The 21421-nt window shown below is 40.4% G+C and overlaps 1 protein-coding gene across 1 annotated transcript in view; it reads right to left on the reverse strand.

Moving 5' to 3' along the window:
• Positions 1-20949, reverse strand: part of Bmx (BMX non-receptor tyrosine kinase) — a 62870-nt gene extending 41921 nt beyond the window's left edge. Inside the window, exons 1-6 of the mRNA XM_028761929.1 lie at positions 20845-20949; positions 12337-12483; positions 11381-11485; positions 9375-9456; positions 4186-4305; positions 2637-2701 (exon numbers count right to left, since the gene is read on the reverse strand). Coding sequence (XP_028617762.1) covers positions 2637-2701; positions 4186-4305; positions 9375-9456; positions 11381-11485; positions 12337-12483; positions 20845-20847 — 522 coding nt within the window. The 5' untranslated portion in view covers positions 20848-20949. The remainder of the gene's footprint in view (positions 1-2636; positions 2702-4185; positions 4306-9374; positions 9457-11380; positions 11486-12336; positions 12484-20844) is intronic.
• Positions 20950-21421: the final 472 nt, after the last annotated feature.

Below are 21421 nucleotides of genomic sequence, written 5' to 3' on the forward strand. Positions count from 1 at the left end.
GGTCTTTACAGTGCCATCTGCTCTGTGTATTCATCTCCCTATGCCTTCTATCTTACAAAAGCACCAGCCTTCAGCCTTATGACCCACTCTTGCTCTGTATGATCTCATCCTGACCCTGATGTGATGTGATGTGTTTGAACACATCTTGTTTCCAAATAATGTCACATTTTGAAAATCTGTATGGACATGAAACTGGATGTATAAAATCCTAATGTATTTTTATAATGAGTTGTTTTTGTCAGTTGTGTTGATTCAGGAAAATGATATGGGTTTTTATCAGAAGGAGAAATATAATCAGAACTTAAAACACACCATAGACCAGAGATGCCATTTCAGATGACATCCTAGAGAACCCAGAGGCTATTTGAAATACCTCCTAGGATTTGAGGAGGCTGCCACCTGCCTGGGAATCCTAAGAATAGAAGACTATGGCTATCAGCAGAAGAAGTAGGCAGGCAAGTTGCATATATTTTAATGATCTAGAGCTGTCAAGGTATTGTTTGTTTTTCTGTAGAAAGGCTCCATCCCTGGTTATAAGTTGGCTAGAAACCATCTTGAAGGGAATCTGTCTAAAATAGGTGAGACAACCCAGTGTAAAACTTGGGGTTTGGCAAATGCTTTAAGGGCTGAGTGTCAAGACATCTTTCCTGTCATAAAGTTCCATTTGGATCTGCCCCCTCAGCTGGGAAGTGGTACAGTTCTCTCATAAGATTAAGATGCTTTGGAAAACTCATGCAGCTGCCATCACTACTAGATGACAATAGGACCATGTATAGCTATGTAAGTATGTCCTTTTTTTTTTCATTATATTCTGTTACTTGGCTTTGTCCTGAAAAGGTCAGAAGGCCCAGTGACTCCACTATCTCTGCCACAAAGCAGGCTGCCAGTTGCAAGGTAAAGGGAAGAGGTTGTAACTTGGAAAAAGGTAGCCATAGCAGCAGATGGTGACACCTTGGAGGCTGGCTGTTGTTGTTGTTGCTGCTGCTGTTGTTTTGTTTCCAAGATAGGGTTTCTCTGTGTAGTCCTGGATGTTCTGAACAACCTCCCCTCTCGACCAGGCTGGCCTCCAACTCAGAGATCTGCCTGCCTCTGACTCCCAAGATTCTGGGGTGAAAGGTGTATGCCACTATCTCCAGCTCTCTTTGGTAGTTGTTCTAGTGACCAGTAATTGGGGAAGATTTTTTATCATACTACAGTGACTGGCAAACTATGGAGTCTGTCTAAGAATTTATCTGGAAGCAGAGAAGTTGCATTAAATGGCTTGGGGTGAATAACAGAGGGAATGAATTATGTTTTTAATGTTTCATATTCCATAGACTCCCATTTCATCACCAGGATACTTTCACAAGGTAGTTTTGTCCATGTTTGTAAGAAAAGAAACAGTATTTGTTAATTTGTTATGAGTGATGCTGTTGCAAAGATTTGTCTCACATGAATGCATTTTTGGTGACTATTTATAGGTTTACTGATTAGTGAAAGACCTAGAAGTTAATAAATAATAAAATGTTACCACGGTTCTATGCTTGAAACATTATTTAATACTAAGTATAGATACAAGTGATAGCTCATAGTTTTTTTCTCTCTCTGCTGAGAAGTTTGCATGAAGTCTAACGTTTTGAGTCTTGAATCTGGCAACTGTAGGTTTATTTACCATATCCTATTTGCAAAATTCTTTTTAGTTTATTCACTTAGAGATAATTGCATACCTGTTGGAACATGGTCCATGAATGAAGCTGCGTGAGAAGATTTCTGAAAGCTTGTGAGATAACTCCAAGGAAACAAGGCAAACGTTTTGTAACTTCTGTTTCTTCATAGCATGGGTTGTTCTTGGAATGTGCTTTCATGCTCCTCCCAGGTATAGTAAATAGGAGTGGGTTTATTTCAGATTACTCAATATCTTACTTTTGTTAGTTCAAAGACGTTTCCAAGCATGGTTTTCCTTGTGACCATATATACAACTTAAACTCATGTGACCTTTGTTCATGTGACCTTCAACTGTCAGAATACCTTCAGATTGTAAATTGTCTGATGCTCTGAATAAAGTTGGCTATTGCATGAGACTTTAGTCTGCCTCAGTTTTTAGGGTCTGCTTCCCAGGTTTATGCCCCCAACTCGAGCTGCAATACACACCCATGTATACTGTTCATTTATTGTTATACTGTTCACAATAGCAAGGAAATGGAACAAACATAAGTGTCCATCAACAGATGACTAGATAAAAATATGTGATTCATATACATAATAGAATTTACAAAATCATGAGATTATAGGGGAAAACATGGGAAGTGGAAAGCATTATGTTAAGTCAAATAAGGCAGAGCCAGAAAGATAAATGCTGCACGTTTTCTCTCATATACAAAACCTAAATTCAGAACTATGTGTATATGTGTATGTATGAAAGCATATGTCTCTCTGTGCATAAATGTGTATGTGTTTAGATCATAGAACTAAAATAGAAATAAGAAAGAGAGAGGAAAGAAAATTTAAGGGGAAAAATGAGAGGTAATGGAATATATAGGACACACATGCAGAATATGAAAGGGAGGAGAAGAGAGAGGATGATGAATTAGGACAAAATAGAATGACACATGTGTGCAAATAGCTCATCCTTAAAAATAATTTAAATCTGGACTTACTACCCTCTCTGGAAAAGTGGGAGCTCTGTGTTTCTCATCACTGATTTCAATGTGCAGATCAGCATCTGAAAAGCAAACAGAGCAAAGGAAAACACCCCGCACTGAGAATCAGAAAAGATATGAAGCACATTCACCAGATCAACCGAACTTGAACTTCAAGCAACGCTGGAGCTTTCTCATGCAATGCTCAACACAAACAGCACTTGTCCACCTCCCGTGACTGACATACTGCAATGCCTGGATGGAAAGTTCAAGTTCCTCTAAATCCAACAAGCAATTTATACCTCATTTCCACATGCTAAGAAGCCAACTCATCTGTACAGAATGACTGGTCACTTTAAATAAATCCCGTAATGCTAGCCATCATCATGTTGGTATATGTGATAATTAAAACTATCACATTTTTAATTTGTATCTTTTGCTATATATTTTTAAAAAGTAGGGTTGTTTCATGAGGTTTCTTTTTTGCTTTTTTATATAAGAAGGAAGAATCGATCTCTCTGTGTGTGCGTGTGTGCTTGTGTGTGGGGGGTTGAGACAGGGTCTCAGTGTGAGGGTTAGTCTTAAACTTGCTATGTAGCTCAGACTACTTTTAAACTAAGAGTTTCTTGCCTCAGCTCCTGAGTACCATGATTACAAATATATGCCATTATACCTGCTTATCTGGGTGTTTTGCTTGGATATATCCGTGTACCACATGCATGCAGTGTCCAAGGAGGCTAGAAGAAGGCATTGGATCTACTGGGACTGGAGTTACAGGTAGTGAAGTGCCAGGTGAGTGCTGGGAACCTGACCTAGGCCTTCCCTGGAAAAGCAGCTGGTACTCTTAATTACTGAGCCACCTCTCCAGTCACTCATTTTCTTTCTTTTAAAGAATTATTTATTATACGTATATGAGTACACTGTAGCTGTCTTCAGACACACCAGAAGAGGGCATCAGATCCCATTACAGTTGGTTGTGAGCCACTATGTGGTTGCTGGGAAATGAACTCTGGACTTCTGGAAGAGCTACTCAGTGCTCTTAACTGCTGAGTCATCTTTCTAGCCCATCATCTTATCAAGTGGGAAACCTAGCAGTTCGGTTTGTGGTGATAAGCTCACCACGTTTTAATTCTAACGAGTTTGTTTTAAACTAGAGAACTATGAGAGGCATTAATGGGTCATCTCTTGACCCATGTTTTCAATTTTTTATTAAAACATTTTCGTAAAGTATATTTTGATTATATTCTTTTCCCTCCTCCAATTCCTCTCGGATTCTCCCCACCTCCCTACCAATACAAGTTCATGTTCCTTTTCTCTCTGTTTGTATATTATGGTTTCAATTTTAAAAATATTTCTCATGAAATGAAAAACAGGCGTAAGTTAATATTGAGGAAGTACGATTCAACTGACACTAAAATTAGACTTTATTTTTAACTTAGCATTCACAAAGCTGTATTGCTATGATGTCAATCAACATGGCATATTTTGCTTTTGGAAAACTAATCTGACATTGAGCAGACTTGACCTAGTGGCCCTTTACCCTACCCCAAGGTCCCATTAAACATACATGCTTCCCAGAGAGTGCATCCCGGGGCTGCTTTGCAGCTCTGCTGGCAACACAGGAACTTCCCATCCACAAAGAATCCACTGTGATACTTGATCAACAGATGGGGGTTGCCCCGTATCTCTGAAGAGCAAGCAGGAAGGATACAAGATATAAGCAGACATTGGCCCAGGAGAAGCAATGTAGTAAGTAAATACTATAATCTCAGTACAATGGCAATGCCATTTACCAGCAACCGAGGTAAGACCCAGTGTCTACTAAAGCAGTTGTTTTTCACCAGGAAGTTAATAAACTCAAAGAATAAACAGAAACCACAGCATAATCCACAGTCTAACTGTAGCATAATAGTGTATCATTCTGACATAAACGAGCTAGGAAAAATGCATACACTGGCTAGCTTGCCATTAAGATTTTATAAGTACATATGCAAAGGTCCTGAATGGGTTACAGCACCTGATGTTCTTTGGTGGGAGAAGTAAGCTAGGTGGTAGGACTAGATCTTCGGAACAAAAGAGGTTCTGAGAGCATGTACTTACTATGGGTTTTCATTTGGAAAAATTTCAAAGGTTCATGCGGTATATATCCTTTTTCCACCCGTTCCTTAGATCCACCAATTGCTAACTATAATATTTTTCTGCTTCTTTCTCTTTAAGACACACATAATTTTGTCATTATTATTTAATTAATAATTTAGAGTGAATAGCAGATATATGGCTTGAATAATGTCATCCATAAATATTTCCCCACACAGTTTCTATTACCAGGGGTATTCTCTTACCTAACTATAAAACAAATTGTCAATTTCAGGAAGTTGAATATATTTTATATTTGATTTTCTCTGATGGTTCCAATAATATTCTTTAAATTACTTTTTTTCTGATCAAAGTCCTGGTCCAGTATTATGTATGAAATTTAGTTATTTAGCTGTCCTTGAGCTAGAATAGTTTTTTGTATTTTCTTTGTCTTCCATAACTTTGACATCCTTACTCTAAGGGATAAATAATTTGAGGGAGTGGGAAGCTAGCTTTTTTTTTTTTGAGACAAGGTCTCCTGTATACAAATCTAACTTTGTCTCACTGTGTAGCCAAAGCTGACCTTGACTCTTGACTCTCTTGCCTCCACATCCCAAATGCTGGGACTACAGGACTCCACTCCCACACCTAGCTAGAGGCTACTTTTCTAGGATATGAGTATATTAGAGAAGAAGAACTAAGGGTACAGCTTGCTGGTAGGGCACCTGCCTAGCAGACACCAAGTCCTGGGCTCCATCTCCAGTAGTGGAAAAGCGAACCATGAGAATAAGACAGTGTTAGTCTAGACAAAATAAATTCTAATCTTGGAAAGTTATACTCTATGTACAGAAAATTAATGAGTTTTGCAACACAGCAGAGAAACCTCCAAGGAGTTAGTAGCTGATAGCTCAAGAAATACCTTTAGCTGGGGACAGCTGGTTCTATGGGTGACTTCAACTCTTTCCTCTTGATTTTATGTTAGTCTAGAAAATCCTTAGCTCTGAAACCAAGAGAGTCTTATTCCTCCTTTATTAACTCAACTTGAGGAATAATGATAATTAATATTGGGCTGGATCACTGAGGGGTATAAAATACTATGCATAGGACTTTGGCATCAGTTGTTCAGTAAACAGTAGGTTTTAGTAATGACATTTATTTAGTACATCTCAGTTTAGTTTAGCTGAAAATGCTGGCCCCAAGGAAAAACTAATGAGGATTAAAGGTTAATTACAATAGAATGAATTAAGGTCATAAAATGCTAATTTCTGATTTTAGTCCCAAATAACCATTGGAATCCCATGCTTTCTTTTTGTGTAAGCTGTTGCTCCTTAACATGTCAAGATTTTTAATGTTTTCAACAAAAAGGATTTAGTTTCCTCGGTAACTATTTCACCAACAATGTCCAAAAGTCCACATAGCAACAACTCCCACACTTAATGATATTTTAAAAACTGTATGTGACTTTATGTATTTTTCCTCACGTACATCATTTGGTCTGCCCAACAGAAATAGACTGATATGATGCAAACTGGTGAAACTTGGTAAGGAGAAATATTTAAGTGAGAGAGCCTTTGTCTTCCATGGCATGTTAGTTTGCTAACTTGATGACAATGTCACTGCTTTATCTATCCTCCAGTACACAGATTGGAAAAAAAATTTGGATACTGTTTTCCAACGTCTATTGTACACAGAGATGGGTATGTGTAGTGAGGATTCTGGAATTTAATTTTGGGTTCTTTTAAAAACACAGAAATATTATAAGAATATGCTTTCATTTAATCCCCTTTAATTTTAATTTTAATACGGGGTTGCTTCGGACTGTCCGCAGCAGCTGACTGTGATTTGCCTTGTGCTCTAGCAGAGGTGTGGTTTTGTCACCACAGATAGTTTCTGTGATTGTGTGATGTTTGGAATTCTGGAAACTTTTCAGAGGTTATGTGAATGCTAGGGCCTCAAGAGGTGGGATTGGTGGTTGGTGGTCATTCAGTGGGGTTGGTTGTGGTTTATTTGCAATCATGCTCAAAGAAGAAACAAGAAGAAAGAAATTAATTTAGAGATCTCTATTTCTCTCTCTCTCTACTCTATCCTTTCTCTCCTATCTAGTGATAGGGGGTGAAAGTCAAGGGGATAAAGTGTGGGAAAAAGAAGAACTCCCCCTCCAAAGTAGTAAAGACCAGCTACAGATATGAGCCTTAGTACTAGGAGATGTAGCATGAATGAAAATTTTGGGGGGGGAGGAGAGGTTTCAATGACAGATTAGAATCTTTCAATAACCTGTAAGAATGGTAAAACAGAAAGCTAGAAGGAATCTGTGTCCCTAACATCCACCAATAGCTACCCAATCCCAAGACTGCCTGCCTTGCACTCTCTGTGGGAGAGACCATAAACATGGATTTATTCCAATCACTGTTTGATGTCTTTTCTCCTCAAGTACAAAGAGGAGGTACTCTCTTTCAGTTAGCAGGTACACACTTTCTGTTGTGCATACAGCACCACTAGGAATGGAAACACTACAATTTTGTGAGGGACCAAAAGACGTATTGTTGCTGGTCTCTTTGTTCGCCTTTTCTATCCATAAACCCTCATGTGTATTACCCAATCCCCTCCCCAAAGCCTGGACAACGTGTATAGTTCAAGAAAAACCCATAAATGGAGACATGGGGCTATACAAGAGCTGAATATGAGAAGTATCTACACGACAACTGAGCCCCAGGAGAGTCTCTCAAAAGATGAATGGCTGGGAAGCAAAACCTTAGGGCTCCTCCTGGAAGCCCCATTATAACCACAATGACCTATGTGTAAGAGAATATTGTATTACATTTTGGAATCATTCATAAATATAATATGTTCCTCATTTACAGGTCAGGAAACAGAGGTACAGATGTGTTATATAGTGTGAGTATTTGTGTCTATGTGTGTGCAATACATATACATATGCATATACATATACATACATATATATGTATGTATATATAAACATAAAAGAGAGAGAGAAAGAGAGAGAGAGGGAGGGAAAGGGAGAGGGAGAGGGAGAGGGGGAGGGGGGAGGGAGGGGGAGAGAGAGAGAGAGAGAGAGAGAGAGAGAGAGAGAGAGAGAGAGAGAGAGAGAGAATAGGTGTTCGCCTGGCCCTGACAGAGATAGCCATCTAACTTTATTGAAATGATTACAGATATGGATAATGAGGGACTACGGACTACTTCACTGTTCTACAAAATAGATTAAGTCCTTTCACAGAAAGGGAAAATGGAGAAGCTTGTGTGGGAAAGGATGCATTTACATTGAGGTGGAATGGGTGTATGCAGTGGGGTTGTACTAAGATATTGCCATCACCTAAAAGTAAATGTAAAATAAAATCTTCCTCTGTCTAAGATGCTAAAACCTGAAGCTGCACCAGTAGAGCCACGGATTTGAGTTATGTATCTTCTTACAACATGACCTTTTTAAAACCAAAAAGATTGTAGAGGAAAACATCATGGCACCAAACTAATAATAACAATCCTCTTCCTTATTACCGAGGCAGCTTAAACGTCACACATAAAATCTTTATTGTGGGACAGAAACTGAAGGAGGGGCCATCTGGAAACCATTCCACCGGAATATCCACCCCATGTGCAGTCACCAAAGGTAGACGCTGATGTGGATGTCAGGAAGTGCATGCTGACAGGAGCCTGATATAGCTGTCTCCTTAGAGGTCTGCCAGAGCCTGACATATACAGAGGCAGATGCTCACAGCTAACCATTGAACTGATCATGGGGTTCCCAATGGAGGAGTGAGAGAGAAGACTGAAGGAGCTGAAAGGGTTTGTGGCCCCATGAGGAGAGCAACAATACCAACCAACCACAGCTCCCAGGGTCTAAACCACCAGCCTGGGAGCACATAGGGAGGGATCCATGGCTCCGGTTGTATATGCAGTGAAGGAAGGCCTTGTTGGGCATAGGTGGGAGAGGAGATCTGTGGTCCTGTGAAGGCTGGATGCCCCAGTGTGGGGGAATTTGAGGCTGGGGAGGTGGGAGTGGGTGGGTGGGGACACATTCTCATAGAAGCAGGAGGAGGGGGATGGGATAGGGGATTTCTTGGTGGGGGGAAGTGGGGAAAGGGGATAACATCTGAAATGTAAATAAAATATCCAATAAAAATTAATTTTAAAAAAATCTATCAAATTCTCAATTTGGGGCAAAATACTTACGTTAAAAAATATAGTGATTTTAAAAGTTGGATTCAGGTAATTGAATTTTCAGATTCCCATTATGAAGTTTTGTGGCATTTGGCTGTTTTCTTTTAAACGTGTGTAAAAAATGAAGATTAATAATGCCCTTGTCCATAGAGTTGTCAAGAGGATTATGCAACAAGACGCCACAGGTGCTTAATAGAGTGGCTGGCAAGTGGCAAGTGTCCAGCACTTGTTAACGCTAACTGTTTATGAGCATTGGCAGTATGGTCCCAATAGGACTTGAAGCACAGCAGGAAGTACAGTTGGCCTGCCCCTTGTGTCCACCCTCCCCCTCCCCCACCATGCCCAGGGAAGACACAATAACTAGCTCTGTGCTCAGTGTGAAAGCTATGGTGATCCTGGACTTCCTGCCTGTAACACTGAGAAAGCAAAAGCAAGCATGAATACCAGCCATTGCCTGAGCTTCATAGGAAAACAATCCAAGCCTTCATTATAGCATTTTGTTACCTTTTTGCAGTGCTTTCAACCACTGACATCGGCTCTCTTCATTTGATGCATAGACATAAAGAAGTCCATCTTTGTACACAATCTGGATGGGGGAAAAAAAAAGCAATGGATTTTGATACAAGTGTTTCATGGTTCAATCTGGTGTACCTGTGAAATTTCACATTATCAGAAATAAACCTTTTCTCATAGAACATATATTACCTTTGAAATTACATTTAATATGGTAAACTACATATTTCTCAGAAGTGCTGTGGTCTATCTTTCTAACCAGTAGAAGTATTTTATGAGGTTGGAGAGAGGGTTCAGTGGGTAAGGAAAGCAGGGCATGATGGATACAAACCTGCAAGCTCTGTTCTCTGGAAGTCACAGAGAGGAAGATTGCTGGAGCTCCGGGATCAGTAGGAGATCCTATCTCTAGAGAATCAGCTGGAGGGTGACAATGCTGGACACCTGGTATCATCTTGCCTCCACAGGCAGGACACCAGATGCCCTCTTCTTGTACCCAAGTTCTTATACACCTGCCCCAATTTGAAAATTACAATACTCACTTTGGGTCAGGCTTTTTTTACAACTGGAAAATAATATATACCACTTCATAAAGATCTCTTAGTGGCTGGGCTCATCCTACTTTAATAGTTTTCCTTTTATTTATATACGAGTATGTGGTTTCTTTTTTTTCTAACAAATGAGCAAGTATACTAAGGGATAAGTTGTGATGGGGGTTGTTTTGTTTTGTTTTGAGACAGGGTTTCTCTGTGTGGCTTTGATTGTCCTGGAACTCCCTCTGTATACCAGACTGGCCTCACAGAGATCCACCTATCTCTACTTCTCCAGTGAGTGCTGGGATTAAAGGCATGCACCATCACCACCACCCCAGCTAAATTGTGATGTATCTTTATAGGTTTATAAACACAAGTGTGCTAATAACTCTGTAGGGCTAAAAAACATTTGTGACTTTGAGTAGGCTCTGTGTCCCTGCTGTGTTTGAGGTTGCCTCCATGGATACCCTCTCCCTTGGTTTTCCCCAACTGGGTGCTAGTTTTGTAGTAGGTCTAATTTGGTTGAAACAAAGGCACTTTGTCTAGCATGAGACTATTTAAAATTCTTTGGGGGCTATGGGGCCAGTGAGGTGGCTCAGAAGGAAGGGTACTTTGCCATCAAGACTGAGGACCTGATTTTGATCCCCTGAACCCACATGGTGGAAGGAGAGAGCTGACTCCTACAAGCTGTTCACTGACCTTCACATTTATGCTGTGGCATGTGGGAGCATACCATACACACACACATACACACACACACACACACACACACACACACACACACACACACACACTGCTTTTTTAAAAAAAATTGTTTTGGTTTAAAATCAAAGTTGGTTAACTTGGAATGCAGAGTCCTTTGTAGCACAGCACCACCTGCTTCTCTAGGCTGGTCTCTTTACTTCTGGTATTTTAGCCTCCAGTGCCTCGGCACTTGCTATTTCCTGCATTGTGCTATCTCCTCCATCTCTGCTAGCTAAAGTCCTTTGGTCCTTCCCAACCCAAGTGTGAACTCCAACAGAACATTTTCCTGACACATTAGAGTGAGGAGCAAAGAATGTATTACATCAACCTCTATCTTAACACTCACTCTCCCTGTATTATGACAGTCTATTTTGCCATCTCCTTGGAGACACATGGGGCAGGGTTGGTATTTAATCCTGCATAGCTTCCTACTTGCTGTTACCCAAGAGAAGAGAGACACCCCACAGCGTTTCATAAAAGAGATGGGTAGACCCGAAGCAGGTCAGGCTTACAGTGTAAGCAGGTAGCTTACACCCTCATCCAGCTTCCCCTCCCTTTGAGAGAAGCAGATTGGCCAGGAGGGCTATGATAGACTGCCAGCACACACGTGGGGCTATTCCAAACATTATCAATGTCTCAAGGGGTTATTTTTGCAATATGGTTATTTTCCTGGGCACAGTGAGCTAAGAATAGAAAATATTAAACAGATGTTCCCCCGTTTACCTGAAATGGGTATTGCCTCTCCACAGGTGTCTGTTCCTCAAGGTTGACTTTTTCCACACATCTGATTTTCTTAATTTCTATTGATCCTTTCCTGCTTCCTCTTTTCTGAATTAAAAAAGCAAACCAGAAGCTATATCAGGTTGGCGTGTCATGGTGAGCAGGGAAAAGTACACAGCTAAAGTTACCGTCTGGAGGGGGACTAATGGATGTGGAAGTCAACAGAGACACATGTTCTGTTGCTCTATGGCTTTCGCAATCACATTTCTGAACTCTGAACACATGCCCACATGCTTCTCCAAAGGCAAGTATCTGAGTGATAGTTAACAATCTTATTTGAGAATTGTGTAATATTTATTGAAATCCCCTGCCAAGTGGTTAATCGTGAAATCAAGGTTTAATACCATGAAGTATCTTCACTTCAAGTTGTTTTTTAATGGTGGTTTGGTTTTCCCCCTATGCTCAAGTTCTTAACTACACAGAGATGTTGTTATTTCCACTACTGTTTTATGGCAGCATTGCTCACCATCAGCACTGTTATTAACATTTGAGGATGGATAGCTTTTTGGTGTGAAGTGTGACCTGTGAGCTATAGAGTATTTTAGTAGTATCCTCAGTGTCTGTCCACCAGATGCTCATAGGGCTTGTCTATTGGTCCCCAGAATGAGTTGTGACAGCTGTCATATCTCTAATCATTGTCCAATGTCTTTCAGGAAACACAAATTACTTTACCTGAGAATTACTGTTAAAGTCATGTTATGATTGGTCTTAATGAAATGGACAAGTAGTTTCCCATCCTTTCTCTTGATACATCATTAAAGTGAGGCAGTGTAATATGTTAATACAAGCTGATCTTTCCTCTTAGCTAAGAATGCTGGTGTTCTTTCATTATAATCAAGGACTTTGAAGAGACGTTGGAAGAATAATAACTAGCACAAAACAAGGAAGGAGAACCTTACCATTTTGTCGTATTCATAGTAGGAAAGGCTTGCTTTGGTTAGAACAAAAAGCCGCTCCTTGTAATTATTTGGTGACATTTTCTTCTTTTGCTGTGACCTTTTGAGAAGCAGTTCTTCCAGAATGGATTTACTATCCATAGTGTCGTCCTAAAGAAAAGAGTTGAAATTATTGCAGTATCTAGCTAGGTCCAGGAAGAATAAAGATGCTGACTTCTAAATCTAAGGCTGAATTAGGATTATAGAATAGGCCACGAATCCCACCTAGTTTCCTTCTGTCTTTGTTCTGAGTTTTGCAGGTATACAGCTTTTCTACAGCATATTACTTCTTCCCTGACACATGTCCCACTCTGTATTGTACAGTTAACATGTTTGCACCATCTTCCCAACTGAATGGTCTCCACTGTTGAAACACTCTATGCACACTTATTGAATTGAATAGGGGATAGTAAAATCTTTTAAACAGCACTCCATCTATCAAGTAACTGATAACTGGATTTCCTTCCATGCCTGTGGCCAGTGGTTTCAGCGGATTATCCAAATCACCACAAACCATCGGTATCATCGTGAGGGACATTTAGTACCCAGGATCAGAACTGGGTCTTCTGACACGAAAGATGAAGATATGTTTGACAATATCAAGAGTAAATCACAGGAAGAAGATGGGAGAAAAGATGACGAAAATGTCAAAAGAGATGCAAAGGAGCAGTGGAGTGAGCACATTCACAAATTATGGAGAACATTAAAACTGAAGGTATTTAGGGAGAAAAAAACGTGTGTCAACTCCCTCTTTCTACTAAAACAGACAGTTTTAGTCTGGTATCAGATCTGACAAAGAAAAGTAGTCCTGTTAATCCATGGGCCACAGAGATAGACTTCATGTTCTTAGCTTTGTGAGAGTATGCCATTATTAGCAATTAAGTGCCCGGTAGTTCTAATCTGTCTTTGATGGTCTCAAGATAATTAAGTTTACTTACCTTAGACTCTGTGGAGCTGAAGTCTACATAATAACTTTAACTCTCAAGCTGGAAGCAGTACGTTCCTGCTCTGAGGCACCATTTCTCATGTTCTCCCTGACTATGCTAGGGACATGCCTTAAAAGAGAAGATATTTGCATCCTATTCACACTCTTGATCAGGAAGCACCAGCACAGACATTGTTCCCTTAGCACAGAAGCAGGTGCACGCACGGAAGCAAACCCAGCCAGTCACTAGCCAGCCCTTCCTATTAGCCCAGGAATATGAAGAACCTACCACAGCAGGTAGTAGACAGATAGGGAGACTGAGAAACACAGGCTGGCACTCAATAAATCAGCATTAGTCACTCCTCCTGATATAGACCACAGAATCTAAAGTGGGGATTAAGAAAAGCACCTCTTTACAGTTATGTACATAGGTCGGAAGACTATGACTATTGAAACTATTCTCAAGAGCATTGCTTGATTTACAGGCAGATCACAGGCATTTCTATTCATTAAATAGAAGAAAATATTGCATACTTTTGGCTCTGGATATTGTTTTATGAATTTTTAAAAGGGGGGACCAATTCTTTTGTGAGCGTAACATGGGACACGGTGATAAGACGGGGTAGTAGGTACACTAGGGAGGCATAGTTGCAAGGCACTTTTATGTCATATTTGTTTTCTACATTAAAAAACATTAAAAGTTCTTGCCAATTTTCTCGTACATGAGCAGCTAAAACAATATTTATCAAAGCCATCTATGAACTTAGCAAATCTGATCAGTGCAGTGTTTTAAACAAGCGGGGCTTCATGTCCAGGGTAAGAGGCAGTCTTTCCCAGCACCGCACAATGATTGTATACCGTGATCTTTATTGAGCTTTTATGTACTTCACATTATAGATGGATCTGGAGGAAATGATACAGAAGGATTAAGAAGAATTGTGAAATCCTCCATATACTAGAAGGAAGAGTATGAAGTAGAAAGGGGAGCTCTGAGGCCTTCAATGACATTCTACAATAAATTTCTAAGAGTTTACAAGACTTCTGCTCCAGACAAGGTATAACTTGTCAAATTTTAGCGTCATTGTTCAGTTAATTCTGCCCTTTGTGATTGCTTTCTTTCACTTAAAAACACATAATACTTGCTTAGTCACAATACAGAACTCAAGCAGGCCTAAGAAAAAGATGAGTATATCCCTAGATTATTTTTCTTTTCAGATATGTAGGCATGCATGCTTAGTGTCATTAAGGTGGGCTCACATGCTGTGATGTGTGATTCTTGTGTACCAAGCATTTGTGTCTCTGAAATTTGCTTCACAGGGGCCAGGTCTTCAAGGCTCCACTCTCTAAGGTAGACTCTTAGATATGTTTACAGACTTGAAGTATCCCATCCTGACGAGTCACACTTTTGCCATAGTCTAACAAACTCTCATGGCTTCTGTCCAGTTTTGGCCCTTCCCTTCTCTGTCTACCTGCTTCCTTCCCCTCTGTGGCCTTCTCTCGTTCCAGAGGTGTCTGATGAGCATGCTCTTGTTGGCACTGCAGTCACATATGATTAAAAATAAAATAAATTCATCGGCTGTGGTGGCTCAGACTTTTAATCTTAGTGCATTGGAGGCAAAGGCAGGCGAATCTCTGAGTTCAAGGCCAGCTTTGTCTACAAAGTGAGTTCCAGGACAGCCAGGACTACACAGAGAAACCCTGTCTCAAAAAAAAAAAAAAAACCAAAACCAAAAACCACCAACCAAACAAACAAACAAATAAAAACAACAGCAACTCCCCCCAAACCCTCAAAACTGTTCTTAAAGAGTTTTATGATGTCATTTCACACATTTATCCTTTTTTTTGTACCCAACTACCCTCCCCTAAATGCTACCTCTTCTTGCTTTCCTGCACATATACTGCAGTTCTCTTTGTTCCCCGCTTCCTTTGGACCTCCTCCTCTTCTTTTATAGTCTCCCTTCTATTCTCATGTCCTACATATACATGAACATTTATACATACATGTACAGAGAAAGTTATAGATTTTTGCATGTAAGAGAAATGTGGTATTTTTCTTCTGAGTCTGTCTTATTTCATGGAATCAAATGATCTCTGGTTTGATTCTGCACGTGTCATGATTTCCTTCCTCTTTACAGCCAAATAGAGGTCCAAAATGAAAGCACTTCTGTGGTCCCTCTTGCTACAGGAAGTGATACTCCATAAGGATTCATTTTTAGAAATGTGACATCTCCTCCTTCTTATTATGATAGCAGCTAAAGGGACATCTGGCACCCCTGTTGATTCACATGCCTGTTTAATGACCCACAAGGTCTGATCTGCTCACTATTAGCAGAAGGAAGACCCTGCAGAAGGTAAGAGTAAATGAAGCCCCTTTCACAGTACACTGTCACATGAAACCCAGTTTGTATTAAACGAGAATCTATTTCCATACAGGAATGGGTGGGATGTGACTGGACTCTCATAATAACACCCACATAGACTAGAACCATCAATTTGCTTACCAAATAATCCATGCTGACTATTTCCATAAAGATATTAAACTACGCACAGGGGAGGCAAAACCAACCCTGGCAGAAATCAATACAGTGAAAGTAGCAACTATCATGCTACTAATCACATATATAAAAGCTACATGTTGTATTGGTATGACTCATAATCACCATGGTTATTTAAGATTCACAAGGAAATGATCTTTTGAGAATAAGGGCAATGTGTCAGTTCTCCCTGAGATGCTTGACCTTCAGTTGGCAGGGTGTCTGACACTGAGTAACTGAAATAACAGTTACCTTTCCATGACCCTGAGTGACAACAAGCATATGTAAGATGGGTTTCAGGACTAATATGTAAGGCTGTTTGTGGAGCAGTATGTTGAAGCACCTGAAGAGTTTGAAGTAGCTGAGACACCTGGACAAGGCAGGCCCCTTTCTTATTCTAAGTTTTACTGACCCGATTCATACAATGTGATCTGTCATAGCCCTCTTGCATGAAGCCAGTTAAATGAAAAACCTGGCATGCTATGGGCACCAAATCATGATTTCAAAAAGTGTGAGATGTGAGAACTTAACAGAACCCATTCATTTTACTATAAACAGCCTGAAAAGGAAAAACGATATTGTTTTATCTTAAAAAGTGTGTGTGTGTGCGCGTGTGTGTGTGCACACGCGCTCGTGCTTGCATACATATGCACATGTGAGTATAGGTGCCATTGTAAGATCCCCCTGAAGCTGGAGTTGCAGGCAATTGTGAGTGTCCAATGTAGATGCTGGAAATCAAGCTCAGTTTCTCTGCAAGATCAGTATAGGATACTTTCTTAACTGTTGAACCATCTCTCCAGTCCCCAAAGGGGAAAAAAAAGTAAAATATGAAAACATGAAATCCTATTAGGATTTATACATTTGTTATATTTACAATAGAAAAACAATTGCCCAGTTGTAATTTATATTATATCGGTAATTTAACAGGTGCTGTTTAAGCTTATTAAACATGGATTCTGAGAGACAGTTGACCTCCTGTCTCATAGTCAAGCATATTTTTGCCAAGTATCCTCCAAACTCCCTGCCCTGAATCAGACCGCTCCCTCCCTGGGCTCTGTAACAGAAAGAAGAAAAAAAACTGCAAGCAATGAAAAGTATTTAAAAAATCAGCTTGTCTGGACAGTGGTGATGCATGCCTTTAATCCCAGCATTCAGGAGGCAAAGGCAGGTGGATTTCTGTGAGTTTAATTAAGGCCAGCCTGGTCTACAGAGTAAGTTCCAGGATGGTCAAGGCTACACAGAAAAACTCTGCCTCGAATACCTCACCCCTAAACAAACAAACAAACAAACAAACAAACAAACTCCACAAAAATCTAATGTCTTCCAGAATAGCTAAAAGATCAACCATTTCCAACAGCGGTTACTATTGTTTATCTCAGGGCATAAAAATGCCTGCAGTGTGAATTGGGAAGCCAGAAGTTCACTGACAAGAGAGCCTCAATCAGAAACTTCAGTCAGTTTTTGCAAGATGTTGTAAGCCTTTTAATCCTAGCACTCATCAGACAGAGGTAAGCAGATCTCTGTGAGTTTGAGGCCAGTCTGGTCTATAAAGTGAGTTTCAGGACAGCCAAGACTACACAGAGAAACCCTGTTTTGAAAAACAAAAACAAAACAACAAACAAAGGAAAGAAACCAACACTCATTTGAAACTGAAAGTACAGCTATTGTAGATCATTTTCAGAACTATATAGAACACCAAGTCACACTGCTAGTGTGTTGGAGTTGGTATTTGAATTCTGGTCACTCAGCTCTAAAGTCCACATTCTTGACCAAGATACCAGTGACAGAAAACAACACAGCCACTGTGTGATCTAAACCTGAGAAGACTCTAACCTAAACACAAGAAAGCAGCCATAGAGTGTAAAAGCTTGGAGCAACTTTTTACTAATGATATACTGAACCCTAACATCCTAAAGCAACTTTGCTAAAATTACAAAGCAGTGATCTAATAGCCCAGGGAGTAGCTTCGGCTGTCTTGCCTTAGATGAGTTCATACTATGGCACCGGACATACTCAGAAATAACTGGGCATGGTGGCACATGCCTTTAATCCCAGTACTCAGGAAGCAGAGGCAAGAGGGTCTTTATGAATTCAAAGCCAGACTGGTCTACATTCTGAGGTCCAGACCAATTAAGACTACACAGTGAGATCCTGTATCAAAGAGAGGGAAACACACAGACACAGACACACACCGACACACACAGACACACACACACACACACACACACACACACACAGACAGAGAGAAAGAGAGATAGAGAGACACACAGAGAGAGACAGACAGAGAGGTAGAGAGGCAGAGAGAGAAATGCAGAGAGACTCAAATATGAGAGTGATCTCTATGTTCAACCAAAACTACTTCCACCTTAAGGCACACTGCTGAGGGAACTAGGTATAAATATGGGTCTAATATGACCTGTGCAAGGAACCTTTACAAGGGAACTCTCAGAAAGATGTGACTTGGAAATAATCATTCAGCAGGATGCCTCAATACAGTGTTAGATAGTAAAACTCTAGGCATGCGTAGGGTACAGCACGAAAGTAAAGAATGCTTGTCAGTCATGTACAAGGCCCTGTATTTTATCCCTGGCTCCAGAAACACAGACACTATAGGTGAATTATAATGCATATTTTGAATGGTGCTAAAAACATGCAGCCTTAAAAGTGGGAGTAAATGACAGGTAGCGAAGAAGGTGGGAGCTGGAGACAGGAGATGAGATGCATTTAAATGGGCCCAGTCAATAGCTGACATCAGAAACCTCTTCCCTGACAAGATGGTTTTTAAGGCTTTGTTCTTTAAAAGGGAGAGCTGAGGCAGCACTTTCTTACCCTTTTCTTGTTTTATTGTCTTCTTTTACATGTCATTTAGCTATAGATTTTGATCGATTGGTGTTAAAATATTAAAGTGATAAGTGTATTGGATATGCAGGAAACTAGTCAGGAGAAAGGAGGTACTCCAAATGAAGATTGGGCAGGAGTCTGAAAAAGAAATTAGAGACTCCTGCGACAACTTAAATAGTCAAATATTTACCCAAAGTTGGCCCTGTTTATTCTTCTGATAAACAACTGAACATAATACAAGGGTAAGCTTTAAGCAAGAACAAGAAGTACAATTCAGAATCAGGCACAGTGGCTGAACAAAGCTTCTGGTGCTGGCTTTCAGCTCTGTAGACCCAACAAGTCCCTATTTCACACGATACTGTGCAGGTCAGAGAGTTACAGTTGATCTTGGCACAAGATAGACAGAAAAACTAATGTCAACACTCACATCCTTAGCATTTTGGAAGACCAAACGTTGACTGCTCTGAGATAAGCTTATGAAAACAAGGCAAACTTTATTCTCACCAAGAGAAAATTCCAGTGCTACTTCTGTGGGAGATCATTGGCTTTGCACATAAGATTCGCCTTCTGTGCCTTCTAGAGGATTTCTAAGCCACCTTTTCTTATTTTGAGCAACCTCTTCCTTTTGGCCTTCCTCCGCACCCCCCCGGGCATATTCATCAGAAAAGTAAAAAGTGGTAAATATATCAGCTAGCATTGGCTTAGCATCTATTGCACTTTAGATGTGGATTGGTATCACATATGGATAGGTTCAAATCTTTCTCTGTCTCTCTGCAACCTGACATATTACCTAATCCTGCTAAGCCTCAGCTTCCTCATCTGTAAATGGAGTAAAAACAATAACTGTCTTGAAGGGTTTTGAGAAGTCATGAGAAAATGGCAGTGTCCTGCCCAGCACCACAGGAGATGAGGCTTTGACAGGCCACACTATGGTTACATTGATAAATAGACCACAGTGAAGTCAGAAGACAGAAGACAATGATGTGTGCCTCAAAGATAATTTTTCCTCTCTCATATCCCACCTCCATGTTCTTTATGTAGTCTCAAGTCAACAAGCACCTGTTCCTTAAGTTTGTTGTCAGCTCTCTTGGGGACTAGTTAACCTTCAAATGAGGTTGTATCAGCCCCTCTGGATAGTGTATCTGTACCACCATAAATACTTATCCAAACACATACTTGAAAGTGACTCTAAGGGTGGTTTATGGACCGATAGATAGCATGATTACCTCCTGCAGCTGCTTAGAAAGCATACTCTTCACTAATAAACTGCTCTAGTAAAGAACCCCGTACCCACACTCATACAAGCAACCTTGAGTAAACACAGTAGGTAAAAACACAGTAGAAAGGAGAAGTGTTCAGAGGAAGAGCAGATTCCAAGGGAGCGAGAGGAAACAGGAGCTGAACTAAATAAACACTTGATGAAAAATATTTTTCATCCGTGTGTAAACTTATCAAAGAGTAAATTAAAAAACGTAAAGAGCACAGCTGACTCTGGTGACTCTTGAGAACTGACACAAACCACGATTTATTTGCAGTAGTTTTTTTAAAGTCCAGTGAAATCATCTGAGCTAGCAAGAACTCTAATTCTATGTCCGTGGGAACCAAATGTACCATTTGTCTCCCACATCTCTCTTTCCATCATGAACATTCTTGATTTCTGGTTTACGGAGAGTTCAGGAACAGAAAACCAAACATATGTAGCTGAAAAAGCATGATAAAAAGATAAAGAAAGGAAGGTACATCTAAAAGCTCTTGTTTTTATTTTTGTTGCTGTTCGTTTGTTTGTTTTGCGAGCAGTTATAGAGACAATGAGAAATGTCATTGCCAGGGCAATACAGAAAAAAGCGTGTGGAGAAAATCAGCAGAGGAAAGCACAAAGCTACATCCAGCTGGCTGTGCTAGGCACCCAATCAGACAGACTCTCAGTGAGAGTTTGAGCAAGGTGAAGAATTCACAGTGAAACTGTAGCAATTTAAGCCTCTGGTCCCCAAATTACAAGCTCCCTTTCAAGGGCCAGGGGCAGCCCAACACCTCTGTATTCATAATTTTGTGAGTTATTTTCCCCCTGAGATGGGCTTTTCAAAATTTAAAACCTCCAGGCCCCACAACATCTGTGTCTGAACCTATTCTGTAAGATATGATCCCGCGTAGTCGCAGGCCACTTAAACGCACCATTTGGGCTAGTTCTGTCTCCCTGGGGTCCACCACGGTGAAGCTGCTCCTGCAAGAACTCAACCTCGGGCTGTTCTCTCTCCAGCAGCAGTGAATTGTGTCACATTTTTTTCTGGCTGTTGGGTCAGAAATGGCTGTACGACTCAGTGCCCCCAAAGCATTTATTGTCCTGCAGAGCCTTACACAATCCCACAGGAAACCGCGCTCAACACTTAGCCAACACTTGTTGATGTGATTGAATGCAGTGAACACGGGGACAAAAGCATATTTCAGAAAGGCTCTAATACTGATAACTGTAGCTCTTGCTTTTCCCAGGCAGCTCTTGGGGACATGTGATAACCCTGCCTTTGTTTCTAGAGCTTTGTGCTGGAAAGGACAAGAAAATATCTTGGTGAAACCCGACTTCTGACGCTGACTTCTCAAACAGTGGCCAGAGTCAGGAAATCATTAGGTAATGCCAAAGGGCACAGAGAATAAGCAATGAAAACTTCAAACCAGCACTTGGACAAAGGGTGCCCCGAGAATAAGAACTACACCCCTGAGGTGCACATATCCACGTTTGCAATAGTCAGTAAAT

This window comes from Grammomys surdaster, unplaced genomic scaffold, assembly GCF_004785775.1.
Source record: "Grammomys surdaster isolate TR1022 unplaced genomic scaffold, NIH_TR_1.0 131, whole genome shotgun sequence".
Classification (NCBI taxonomy): Eukaryota; Metazoa; Chordata; class Mammalia; order Rodentia; family Muridae; genus Grammomys; species Grammomys surdaster.